At 43.8% G+C, this 13,342-nt stretch overlaps 1 protein-coding gene across 2 annotated transcripts in view; it reads right to left on the reverse strand.

Annotated features, from left to right (window-relative positions):
- The window catches only part of DHX57 (DExH-box helicase 57), a 51,832-nt gene extending 38,507 nt beyond the window's left edge, over positions 1-13,325 (reverse strand). Inside the window, exons 1-3 of one of the 2 annotated variants that reach the window (XM_075596421.1) lie at positions 13,244-13,325; positions 9,982-10,247; positions 7,026-7,178 (exon numbers count right to left, since the gene is read on the reverse strand). In XM_075596421.1, coding sequence (XP_075452536.1) covers positions 7,026-7,178; positions 9,982-10,241 — 413 coding nt within the window. In that variant the 5' untranslated portion in view covers positions 10,242-10,247; positions 13,244-13,325. Of the gene's footprint in view, positions 1-7,025; positions 7,179-9,981; positions 10,251-13,243 lie in introns of both variants that reach the window. The other variant, XM_075596420.1, reaches the window with a different exon arrangement.
- Positions 13,326-13,342: the final 17 nt, after the last annotated feature.

The raw sequence follows: 13,342 nt of genomic DNA on the forward strand, positions 1-13,342 counted from the left end.
AAACATTAATTGCTTAATCTACGTGGAAAGGAGAAAATGGACAATCTGCTTGCCGTAATTTTCTTTCCCCAGAATCCGTTCATGGTGGGGGTAGGAGTGGGTTGTTCCGCCCATCAGTCAGAGTAGAACAGAACCAACTTCTGCATGTGGGCTATAAAAGGCTCCTCTCACCGGCAGACAGGCTTCACATTTCCCGAAGTTGAAAAACATACTATGTACGTACAATTTTTTTTCTTTTTAGTTACAATTTTTTATTTTATCACCACTTATAACACCATCAGTCCAAAGCTTGCATAAGCCGAAGACTTTACGTCAAGTCTATGTCTAATAAATGTGTGGAAAGATGACCACACAGATGTTTGGGTGATGCTTGCACCCTGAAAGCCCAAGATATGGCCATGGCTCTGGTTGAGTGTACCCTTTATTTTCAAGGAACCTAAATCCCTCTGCATCTACAAGACATGTGTCTCGAATACACGTGGTGATCCAGTGCGCAACCGTAGCCTTAGATGCTGCTTGCCCCTTTCTGGTACCCTGTGGAAAGACAAACAGTCTGTCTCATTTTCTGAAGTTGTGTACTTCTTTCAGATAATGCTTGATACATCTAGTTTATGTGGCCTTTTTCTGGATTCTTTGGTGCAGGGACTAAAAAAAGGAATGGAAATCTCTTGATTTAAATGAAAAGATGACACTACATTCAGTAGGAAATGATCCACTGGCCTTAGAAGAATCTTGTCCTGATGTATGATAAGGAATGGCTCCTTACATGTCAACGCCTGTAGTTTGCCCACTCTCCTGGCCGAAGTAATGGCCACAAGGAACACCATCTTCCGTGTTAGCATATGTAATGATAGGCCTTATACTGGCTCAAACGTGGGTTCCATTAGTGCCTGCAGGACTAGTGATAGATCACAAGAAGGCACTATCGTACACATTTGAAGTCTCAATTTCTTTACTGCCTGCAAAATTAGTCTTTCCGTTGCCACATTTCCTTCTAAAAGTGCGGTTAAAGCTGAACCTTGCACTTTGAGTGAGTTGACCAAGCCCTTTATCAAATCCTGTTTGAAGGAACTCTACTAGCTCAGCAGGAGGAGGGTTTTAGCAGTTCTCCTTGTAACATTACAGGAACTTTAGCCAAACACGGTAGTATACTCCGGACATTGAACCATTCCTGGCTGCCATCAGTATCTTTTTGTTTCCTAAAAAGCCTTTCCTTTCCAATAAACGGTTGTTCAATCGCCAGGCCACTAGTGCGAATCTGGGTGCTGTATTGGTACTTGCATTAAGACACCATGCATTTCCGGCAATCTCCATGGGCTTTCTACCGCCATGCTCACTGCCCAAGTGTACTATGCCTGCCTTCGCCAATCGGGTAGGATAGCTATCAACTCCGCTTTCTCCACTTGTTTTTCCTCAATACCCTTTGTATAAGTGGGATTGGTGGGAAAATGTACGCCATACGAAAGTTGTAAATGAAACTCAGGGCATCTGTCTGAAAGCTTCTGCATGATCTATCCTTGAGCAGAACTGAGGTACCTTTCTAATGGAAATGGATGCCACCTAGATGCATGTCTGGTTTACTCCAACGGTCTTGTATCTGCTGGGGGTGGAACAATGATGGCTGCTGTTTACTTGCATCAATTTGTTGCTCTTTATTCCTCCTCCCTTTCCCATCATACTAATTCTCTTCTGGTGCTTCTGGACAATGTTATCTCTTGATTCCAATCTACTAGATCCTCATTCCATTAGTTCATGAAATTCTCTTGCAATGGTCTCGTGACACCTTCCCAACTTTATTACGTCGAGGGAAGAGGTAATCTTTTGCAAAAGGATTTATACAATACCTTTGTATGCTTGTATGCTTCCTGGAACCTTGTATGCTTCCTGGAACCTTCTTACACTTCCTGTTATATCTTGTACCTGGTCTTAATAACTGGACTGTACTTAATGTACTGGAGTCAGCCGACGTGGGGGATGGGGAGTTTATTAGCCATCCGTGTCTCTCCAGTAACTCTAAAACTGCCTTGATATGAAGCTGGAACTTGGTAGTGTTGAGCTTTGATGAGCAGGTCATCCAAATACAGGTATGTATGTATGCCCTGTTTTCTTACCTTGGCTAATGACATGACTAGTACCTTGGTGAATGTTCTGAGGGATGCCACTTGTCCAAATGGTAGTACTGTACAATGGAAATTATCCTCTCTTTCTGCGGATCTTAGAAACCTTCGATGACCCCTTGTTACTGGGATACCCAAATACGCATCTTTGAGATCTATTGAGCTCAACCAGTTGCTTTGCTGTACCACCTGTTTAATGGACTTTAGGGATTCCCTTTTGAATTTCCTTAGCCGTAGGAATGTATTGACCCTTCTTAGGCCCAGGACGGCTCTGAATTCTTTAGCGGCTTTCTTTCAGAAAAAAGGGAGGAACGGTGGGAGACGTTATCGCATCATCACGCTATTGCGTAGCATGTTCAGCGAGCAACTACGTCGTCATCGCAGCGTCACGTGGACACATGGAGCGGAGCCAGGACGCAAACCAGAGGACAGCTCTGATTGCGGCATCGGCGTGGAACTCCAGGCGGACGCCTAAACACCAGAGAATCTCCACATAAAGATGCTGAAGTACCTCGTGACGGTCATCACTGTGTACATCGCGCGCTTTTATCTTCTACTTCGTGAGTGAGATTCCAAGAGTCTCTGTTTAATAAAGTTTTGCGATTTCTCTCTATTTTTTTTTTATATATGTTCACTACCTTGTTCAATGAACAACTGTACCCTGCACAAGGAAGTTAAGTATTGTATGCATATGGTCTCTCACATGCATGTTTACTGGTGCTTATCACTTATTATACCCACACAAGGAAAGAATTTGAGAATATTTCTGTTGCAAAGGTTACCATTCACAGTACAGTAATGGCATCTACTATTGATATCACTATTTCACTTACCCGTGTGGAATTTAAAGACTGAGCATCTGGTCACTATACCAATAATTAACTATATCACTTAAATCATTAGAAGCTACACATTGATGTGTTTATTTATTTTTTCACATAGGTACCATTTATAATCTATATGCGGCTTCAGAGGACCAGCACCAAGGAGGAGCGTTTATCAAGTTTAATAGAGTATTTATTCTGTCTGGAGCAAGTAGACAACACAAAACACAATCAGAGCTTAAACTCACAAAACCAGAGGGTTACGAGGAGACTCCAAGCTAAGTAGGTGCTGAGCGCCACGTTTGAGGCTTACCCAGGAGTACATCCACATCCGTAGGGGTATCAAGTCTCCCAGACCTCGGGAGTGTACGGTAGGCAGTTCTCCCAGACCTCAAGGAAGCTGTTCACCAGCAAGCAAACTAAAAAATTTCGCCCTCAGCAAACTCCGGCAAGGATACAAATCCCATCGCAGAAAGCAGGTTTGAATCTCCTGCTCGGATAGGCAGTGAACCTCATTCCGGTGGGTCTCTTGCAAAGACTCACACCGCTTAGAGTTCAGCAGAAACTCGGGATGAACTCTGTAAGTGAGATCGGCAGCTCTTTACATAGACCTCGGCCTCCATCTGAAACTATGGAGGACAGCTGCCAAAAAATCAGCACGGATCCTACACGCTGGGCAATCAAAGCAGATGCTACGTGGGCCAATCACAGAACAAGGGCTCACCTTTGATGGGCCAATCAGAGCTGTGAGAGAGAGTAGTGCTTCAAGACAGCCCACAGGAGGTGGGCTTAAGGAGAGTGGGAAATTCAAACTGACCACTGGGACCAACGAGTCAATTGGGGGCTTAGAACCAGACCTCAGGTTCCAGTTTCAGCTGGATACCTCATGTGGTGATGGATGATTCAGTCTGGGCTGAACAATGGCCCTGCATCAATCACAGTTCCGCAGGCCTGAGTACACCCCCCTCCCCACACCAACAATGTCTTATGCACTCCCCCTCCCTCCAACATAGCATATCAAGGGAACAAAGAAATATACAGGTACAGTTATACACACAGTATTACATTGACTCATGGAGTTACATTCATACAGTTCTAAAAAATTGCTTTTTGGGTCAGATAAGCCACAGGAAGATGGGTCTGCGGGTCAGATCCTGCATATTCAAATGGGTGGGGGCCAGGGCTTAACCTTAAATATCCTGAGTCCCTGGGACCTTACTGTCACAGAGACCTCCTCTTAAAGCTCTCTGCTTTATGGCCCTCCTGGCCGTTAGGATCTGTCTTCTCTGCAAGTCATCCTATCCGGTTAATATCCTGCATAATAGGGGTGTTCTAATGTCTCTTGTGGTAGAAAGAAGCTTCTACTCCGACTCCAGATAATATTATCCAATCTGTTTCCAAACAAAAATTATCCTTCAAAGGGTAGCATACAGAGATAATGCTTTAATGTAATCTGCCATTCATGGCCTCAACCATAACCCCCTCCTTGCAGCCACTGATAGTATGTCTGGCATCGAGGTCCATGGCTCTGTGTCAAATGATGCTTCTGCCATGTAGTCTGTGGCTAAATTTAAATAGGAAAATGCTTTTAAGATCTTGGTCTGTTTTACCCCTTTTTCCCAGTGCATTCTAATTATTCCAGACCCACACTCACATTGCTCATGACACGGAGGCCATGGCGACCACTAGCTCACTGCCCCAAATGATTTCCTCAAGACTTTTCTAGTCTTCTCTCCATCGTGTCTTTGAAGGCGACAGCTTCAACCTCTGGGAGTGTTGTTCTCTTTGCTATCCTCGTAATTTCCACATCAACCTTGGGTGCTACTTCCCACGTCTTCATCAAAAAAGGATACATCTTATGGAATTTTCTCGAAAACAGCATCTTCCTATCCAACTGAATCCATTCCGACTCAATCATGTCCTTTAACACTATGTGGAGGGCAAACAGCCTCTGAAGAGTCTACCTTGCCTCAGATTTCCTTCCTCCGTAGCCTCCATTTCCATAGCCTCTCAAACCACTTTGATCAATGGCGCCACTAGGTCTGCATCGAATAATAAATCCTCTTACTGTAAATCTTCCTTGTCAGAGAAGTCTCAATGCACCCTTTCTGATATCTGTACCTTCGAACCCTCAGACAAAGAGTCTCTCTTGACGAGGCTTGTCTGTGATCTTGACCTTTAATGCAGTTGCCTACTTGCCTGTAATACGACGGTTTCTACCATTTATGAGACCATATACTTCATCCATCGAAGAAAGGTTTCCATTTGTTCTGGGACCTGCAACGCTGCCTATTTTAAGCTGTTCTCACACGGTTTCTTTCCTCCTAATGCCGTCTTGTCACAAGCTGTGCAGCTCTTCCATTTCTTGATACTCTTTTTCATCCGACGTTTCCACCCCTAATTTGGACCTCCATCCCTTGGCAATCCTACAGTGGTACATGCTTTATCTTTGCTTGAGTGCTCAGCTAGTACTCACCCAGAAATTTTAGGCAGCGACCCCTTGGCTCTCTAGCTCTCAGCTCACACCCAGTTAATCAGAATAATCTAAACGTACCCAGCTGGATTTAAATAGCCCTAATAGTATGTGGTTACTCCCGATGTGATGGTCTAATGGTTCAATGCTCCACCATGGTCGCAGAGGGCCCCCAAATAGCTGCCACATGGAGTGCTATCGGGGTGGGGGAGAGAGACGCCGAGAACCCCCCCGCCTGCAGTCACGGTGAGTAGCCAAAAAAAACAACAAAGCTACCATTGTAGGACAGAAACAAAACAGAATCTGCAGGTGAGAGGAGAAGCATTTTATTGTCCGTCCACCTGTAGAAGTTTATTCTGTCCTACTCGGGCTGATGGGACCCACTCGTATCACCACCATGAATGGGAAATTTACTTAATTGTACTGTATTATACAATAAATTGTATCATTTAACATTAAAGCCGTTTGCACTGCTTATATATATTGTCGTTGTAGAGGTAAAACTCATTAAGTGTAATTTTTTTACCTTTCTCCGTGAAAACCAGCTTAGGAAAGACAAAAAAAATTATAAGAACTCATTAAAGACACTTAATTGTCAGAACTTGTCATATTAAAATACCTTCCTTTTTAAATACATACTTTTTCCTGTCAAAAAACATTTTAAATCGCCTTTTCCTCAGTACTCAAAGAATGTAATTAATGACTTTTACCACTGCAACACTGATATGTTAATACAGTACATGCAGTAATTTCTTCACTTGTTATACCCAAGACATCAAACTGGGAAGATTTTCAATTGCCGAGCGCATGTTTTACCGCTATAAAAAGCATTCTGCTTTTGGATGTTTTTTTCTTCATCTGATTTATTTTACCTCTCCTTTCCAGAAAACAAATTTAGCAGAAGCCCTACCGAATGTGGTGGAAACTGGAGACCAAAAAAACCATAAGACAGTTGTAGCATTTTGGAGAAGCACTGATGGTTACGCTTATACGGCAGGTAAGAAAGTTAAAAGCTTGATTGATGTCTAGTCCCCTTTTTGATAGCCGACACTACTGAGGCATTGTGTTGGGGCAGCGCAAGTCATGCCATATGCATTTGGAGACAAAAGCAGCCCCAAAAAAATAGAATCAAATCACTGGGCTTCTACCTGCACTCACACTGACAGCCAACAGGACGCTTCTCTGCAAACTCCCAGTGTAAATCAGTCAGTATGGAGGGGTGAGATGCCTTCTCAGTCCTCCCAAGAAAAGTTAATTTTGAGTCTCTTTACCTCCTTAACTCTGCTGTGTGGGTTCATTTGGTTCAGTGCCACCTACGCTATTCCAGTTGTTTAAACTGCTGCTTTAATACAAAAAAAACAAACCTATTTGAGGTATACACAATGGGTTCTGTATGGTTAGTGAGTAACTTGAGTTACTGTATGCGCTCTGGGCATTAATAAGGACCAGAGTGAATGTAATTATCCCCAGGTTTAATAGGCAACACGTGGACTACCAGCAGTGGTCTTTGATCAGTGAAACACCTCTATTACATGAACTAAGTAACAGGACGGGATCAAGCAGAATGCACAGTTTATAAAAAATGCAGACATAGTCATGGTCAGCACTAACTCTGTCACTGCGTCCAGCTCCTGTCCCTGTAGATCACGCAGAAGGGCTTTGACCCGTTCCTGGTTCTCTGTGGTCATGTGCAGGGTCTGGAGGGGCGTGGTGGCCACAGGGTTACTGCGCGGTCGTGAAATCCTGCTGCTGACCTGGCTGCACCTACAAGAAAAGGCACAGTAATAAAGAGCTGAGGGATTTCTTGTCAGCTCGTAAGTTTAAGACCTTATAAAACTAGGTTCATATACTGAAAGTCTTAAGAGCACAATAAAATACACACTGCTTGTGCTAATCGCTTTGCTGTCAGAGGGGCCTACAGCAAAAAAACAACCACAACTGTGTTTGACAGCTTTTTACCCACAAACAAAACCCTTTTTACACACATGGTCATCTTATCCGTTTATGAATAGTTAAGTCCAACAGTGTTCCCATAGAACGGGTTAGAATAACACATTCAATAATCATTGCATTTACAATTTCAGTATTACCATAATTAAGTGGTACAGAAATGTGACTAACGTCCTATTTTTGTGTTATTGTAAATGTCATTATTTGACAAATATAAATCTTTCATAAATGGTACCCCCAAAATCAAATCAGAATTTGGTCTCCCGTCTGGAATTTTGTAGGTCTCTCAGAGACACCCTTGGAGGCAGCACAGGTTTGCCGGGGACCCAAGAATTTTCGCCATGACATGAGCCCCCAGGCCAATGTGTAAAGGGGGACGGGGTTGAGTGTCAGCAGGTCCGTATGTTGGGGTAGGTGGGCTTGCTGGCATGGACCCATTAATTGAGCACATGAGGCCAATGGAGGCCCATTGTTGTATAGTAGAGAAGATAGAGTCCACTGCGCAAAATACTCAAAGGTGTACTCCTGGACGGTCAAGAGTACCCATTTTAAAAAGAACAGAAATAGTAAAACTACTGAAGGATTTTACAGATTTTTTTTGTTACGAAACAAGTACAGTCTACAAGACTAGGAATTCATAGGTGGTTGCTACTGTATATCGATCCAATAATATACTATAAGGTAATAAAGACTGCCGAGTGTGCAGAGAGTATTCAAATCATAGGCGTCTCTGTATATAAATACTATTGTAACTCCTATCGGTAGACAAGAAGAGAAGCAATGAAAATTATAATTTGTGGCTAAAAGCAACACTTGCATTCCCACAGACATCAGTCCTTTTCCTCAAATATTTATCGCCTTATTCTTTGAAAAGCAAGTCATGCCGGACACCACTTTTCACAAGCACTGTCTGGTATCATCAGGCCTGTGCATTGGTGGGAGAAATTTTTTTTAACAACCGGTTCTCTCTCACTTTACCACCCAAACACAGAGAACCTGAACGGAACCGGAGGACCCAAACCCAGAGCATCAGGCCCTAACTCAGTCCAAGCCATGTTATTTATAAATGACCTGACTGTTACGTAATGTTTTCTAAATTTCATTCCAAGTATTTACCAATTTGCACCAATTTATATACTATAACATAAAAAAAAATCTGAGGGGGGGTCTTGGGAGGGAGTGCCCTTCCGAGGATTTTTTTTATGAAATAGAAAATGTAATAGTGCAAATTGGTGCATGCTTGGAGTGAAATTTAGAACAAATTACGTAAAGGTCAGATAATTTATCAATAACTGACCTGCCGTCCTACTGTACATGGCGAGCAATACTGCACCCCTCCTCATCCTCAACCCCTCCTCCTCTCTCTCACCCCCCCTCCATCCTCTCACCCCCCCTCCATCCTCTCACCCCCCCTCCATCCATCCTCTCTCGCCTCCCCTCCCCCCATCCTCTCTCGCCTCCCCTCCCTTCATCCTCTCGCCTCCCCTCTCATCATCCTCTCTCGCCTACCCTCTCTTCATCCTCTCTCACCCCCCATCCTCTCTCACCCCCCATCCCTTCATCCTCTCTCACCCCCCATCCCATTCATCCTCTCTCACTCCCCATCCCATTCATCCTCTCTCACCCCCCATCCCATTCATCCTCTCTCACCCCCTATCCTCTCTCACCCCCCATCCCTTCATCCTCTCTCACCCCCCATCCCTTCATCCTCTCTCACACCCCATCCCTTCATCCTCTCTCACACCCCATCCCTTCATCCTCTGTAATTCTCACCCTCACTGGACAGCCAGCCAGCCAGACACACACAACACACAACACACAACACACAACACACAACACACAACACACAACACAGACAGGACACAAGCAGGACAGAGGCAGAGGAAGGACACAGGCAGGACGGACACACAGGCAGGACCCAGCCTCACCTCTCTCTGCTGCATGCTTTTCCTCCGCTCTTTGGCCCCACCCACTGACTCCTGCCACCTCCTTCTGATTGGCCGCTGTGTAATGCAGCCAATCAGGCTGGATCAAGCTGCCCCGCCCCCTAGCAGAAGCTCTGCTCTCTCCCTTCTCGCACCTGTTCGGCGAACATGGGAAATTCTAGGTACAGATTCGCACAAACCGGTTGAATCCCACCACTAGGCCTGTGAGACTGATAGTATTGCTTTGAGCCACAATGTATGATATTCTGTGGATTACCTGGTAAAACACATTGGCCGGGAATCAAAGTCCTGCGCTCTACGTGATGTCCCCTAACAAAACAAGCATCTTTTTTATTTTTCACATAGTTACTACGTAATAGGGCACCCGAGTGTCAGACCATATGACATATTAACTAAGTCTTTGGGTACTCAAAGGGTTAATGCAGGGGTGCTTAACTCCAGTCCTCAAGCCCCCCCTCCCCCCCAACAGGTCAGGTTTTAAGGATATCCCAGCTTCAGCACAGGTGGCTCAATCAATGGCAAACTGTGGCAATCTGTGGCACAGCTGCACAGTGTGACCAGAGTAGAAAAGCAACTTTATTTGCAGCGCTAAATATTTCATGTACTTCCTCAATTCTGCGAAAAAAATGAAACTTTCTCATGTCCCCTATGAGCCAACTGATGGCACTTACCTCGAAGGTGGCATTGGTTTATTAGAGAAAATGATGTCATCGCCATCATCCCAGGCTTTACTGGAGCTTTTCCTGCTGCCGCCGCCTCCTCCTCCACCGCCTACGGCGCCTCCTCCTCTAGCTCGTCCTCCTCCACCGCTGCCTCTCCCGCCTCCACCGCTGCCTCTCCCGCCTCCACCCCCTCTTCCTCCTCTTCCACCACCCGGTCGCTTGCCTCCTCCCTTATTTGGCTTTCCTTTCCTCCGACTGGTAAAATCCATTTGTACCTGCTGACACAATATTATTATTATTATTATTTTTTTTTCAACCCATATTTCGGATTGTACAGTATATTTAATCCCCCGTCATTTCAATTGTCTGTATTGTGTCCACTATAAAGTGTTGCTTATATCGGTAGTGCTAAATAAAAATAAATAGTAATAAGCAGTGGTTGACAAATCACCAAAAAATCTACTCGCCACACAGAAAAATCTACTCGCCACCTAGTACCAAACGTGTGCTGCTTGGGCCAATATTTACTCGCCCGGGGGTTAAATCCACTCGTCCGGGGCGAGCAAATGTATAGGTTTGTCGAACACTGGTAATAAGAATTAAATCTTATTGTACAGTTGACAATTTGTGTGTGTGTCTCTCTGTGTATATACTATAGATCATGTATATATTACTCTACTCAAAAAGCTTGATGGTGCACTCAAATCCATATTTATTTTTTTTTAAATATACAGAAGGTGCAAAATCCTATGACAGGGCCAAACCAAAATGGAGCCCCGGTAGAAAAACAAAAAGTCAGGAGAAAAAGAACAGAGAGTCTGCCCTCAAAGTTTGGTATACAAAGTGTGATATATTTCAATACCACACAAGTCAAGAAAAGTACAAGAATCACGATGTAACAACAATATAATATAAAAAGCAAAAACGTACAAAAATTGCAAAAAGGGATGACACACCTGAGTCTCAACTTTTCGGCACACAGCCCCTTTGTCAAGAGGAAATCTGACTTATGCAATATTGAAATATATTACTTTTTGTACACCAAACTATGAGTGCACACTCTGTTCTTTGACAGAGTTTTTTTCCCTGGCTGTTTTTCTACTAGAGAGATATTAGACATTTATTGCTTTCATTTCATCTTATGGGTGAGATCCGCGCTACTCAGGCTACATATCGATTGAAATAAATCGAGTGGCTCTATTTTCATCAAGAGCAGCAGCGATGAATTAATTCCCACTTAATGTTTTATAAAAGTTCAGTGGTCAAATAAATCAAAGTAATATTAATACACAATAACTTCATTGTCTTTTTACAGAAAATGTCTAATTTACAATATTTAACAAAGCATATCCCAGTTATAACCAAGTCTCCCCCTCCATATTCACATGTATGAACAAACACGCACATGAAATCTCATTTAAAGTATTATACATCATAGTCCGGAATACGGAGGTTGAGCGCATGGTAATATTTCTTCAGTACCTATAGCAAAAGGAGCTGAACCTGGTTTCCATAATTCTCTTTGTATGTTTACTATAAATCTCTACAATTTACCATACAAGACATAAAACACTTGTAATTTATACCTAATATGAGGCATGAAATCAAGTTTAAAGTATTCTATTCAGGATTTTCATAGTTTAACATTAATAATAGGGGGAAATTACAAGGGAATGTTGGTGCAGCAATGATGCAAATCGAATCATTTCATTTGTGACTGCATCAATGTCTCAAGGTGTTTCCCCAGTTTGTGCCGACTATCCCATTAGGAGTTGGAAAGTGTCAAAAAGGGACGTTAAGTAGGAGTGACTGTACATGATGCACAAATTGTAACAACATGTATCAAATTGTGTGCCCTATGTGTTATTTTTCCTCTCTTTCATCTGCAAATTTTAGATGGCGTAACTTTCTGCCAATTAGTACCTGCACCAGATGTGTGATAAATAGCGCAATGTTTAATTCTAAGGGCCTTATTCAATATGGCCCAAAGTGGCTGATGGCACTGCAACACACACACACACACACACACACACACACACACACACACACACTTTTCAAGGCATTTTCACAAGGAACTCTGATACTATTAAAAATTACTGTGGCTTTTATTATAAACACAGCTACCTGAATAATTGTAACAATAAAATGGAAAATTACACACACTGTGACACACACATCCCATGTGTCACCCCTCTACATGTGACGCACACATCCCATGTGTCACCCCTCTACATGTGACGCACACATCCCATGTGTCACCCCTCTACATGTGACGCACACATCCCATGTGTCACCCCATTACATGTGACGCACACATCCCATGTGTCACCCCATTACATGTGACGCACACATCCCATGTGTCACCCCATTACATGTGACGCACACATCCCATGTGTCACCCCATTACATGTGACGCACACATCCCATGTGTCACCCCATTACATGTGACGCACACATCCCATGTGTCACCCCATTACATGTGACGCACACATCCCATGTGTCACCCCATTACATGTGACGCACACATCCCATGTGTCACCCCATTACATGTGACACACACATCCCATGTGTCACCCCATTACATGTGACACACACATCCCATGTGTCACCCCATTACATGTGACACACACATCCCATGTGTCACCCCATTACATGTGACACACATCCCATGTGTCACCTCATTACATGTGACACACACATCCCATGTGTCACCTCATTACATGTGACACACACATCCCATGTGTCACCCCATTACATGTGACACACATGCCATATGTCCATTACATGTGATACACATCCCATATGTCATCCCATTACATGTGACACACATCCCATATGTCATCCCATTACATGTGATACATATCCCATGTCACCCCATTACATGTGATACATATCCCATGTCACCCCATTACATGTGATACATATCCCGTGTCTCCCCATTACATGTGATACACATCCCATATGTCACCCCATTACATGTGATACACATCCCATATGTCACCCCGTTACATGTGATACACATCCTTCCCATATGTCACCCCATTACATGTGATACATATCCCGTGTCACCCCATTACATGTGATGCATATCCCACATGTCACCCCATTACATGTGATGCATATCCCACATGACACCCCATTACATGGGATGCATATCCCACATGTCACCCCATTACACGTGATACATATCCCACATGACACCCCATTACATGTGTTACACACATGCTACATGACCCCCCTTTACATGTGTTACACACAGCACTGTACTCACTCCTGTCTCCCTGTACCCGGCGTCTTCTTCCTGTCTGACCAGGTGACTCCCCTCTCCGCCGGCGCCCCGCCCCCCGCCTCTGTTGGCTCGCGCTCGCTC

Source organism: Ascaphus truei, chromosome 4 (genome assembly GCF_040206685.1).
Source record: "Ascaphus truei isolate aAscTru1 chromosome 4, aAscTru1.hap1, whole genome shotgun sequence".
NCBI classification, from domain to species: domain Eukaryota; kingdom Metazoa; phylum Chordata; class Amphibia; order Anura; family Ascaphidae; genus Ascaphus; species Ascaphus truei.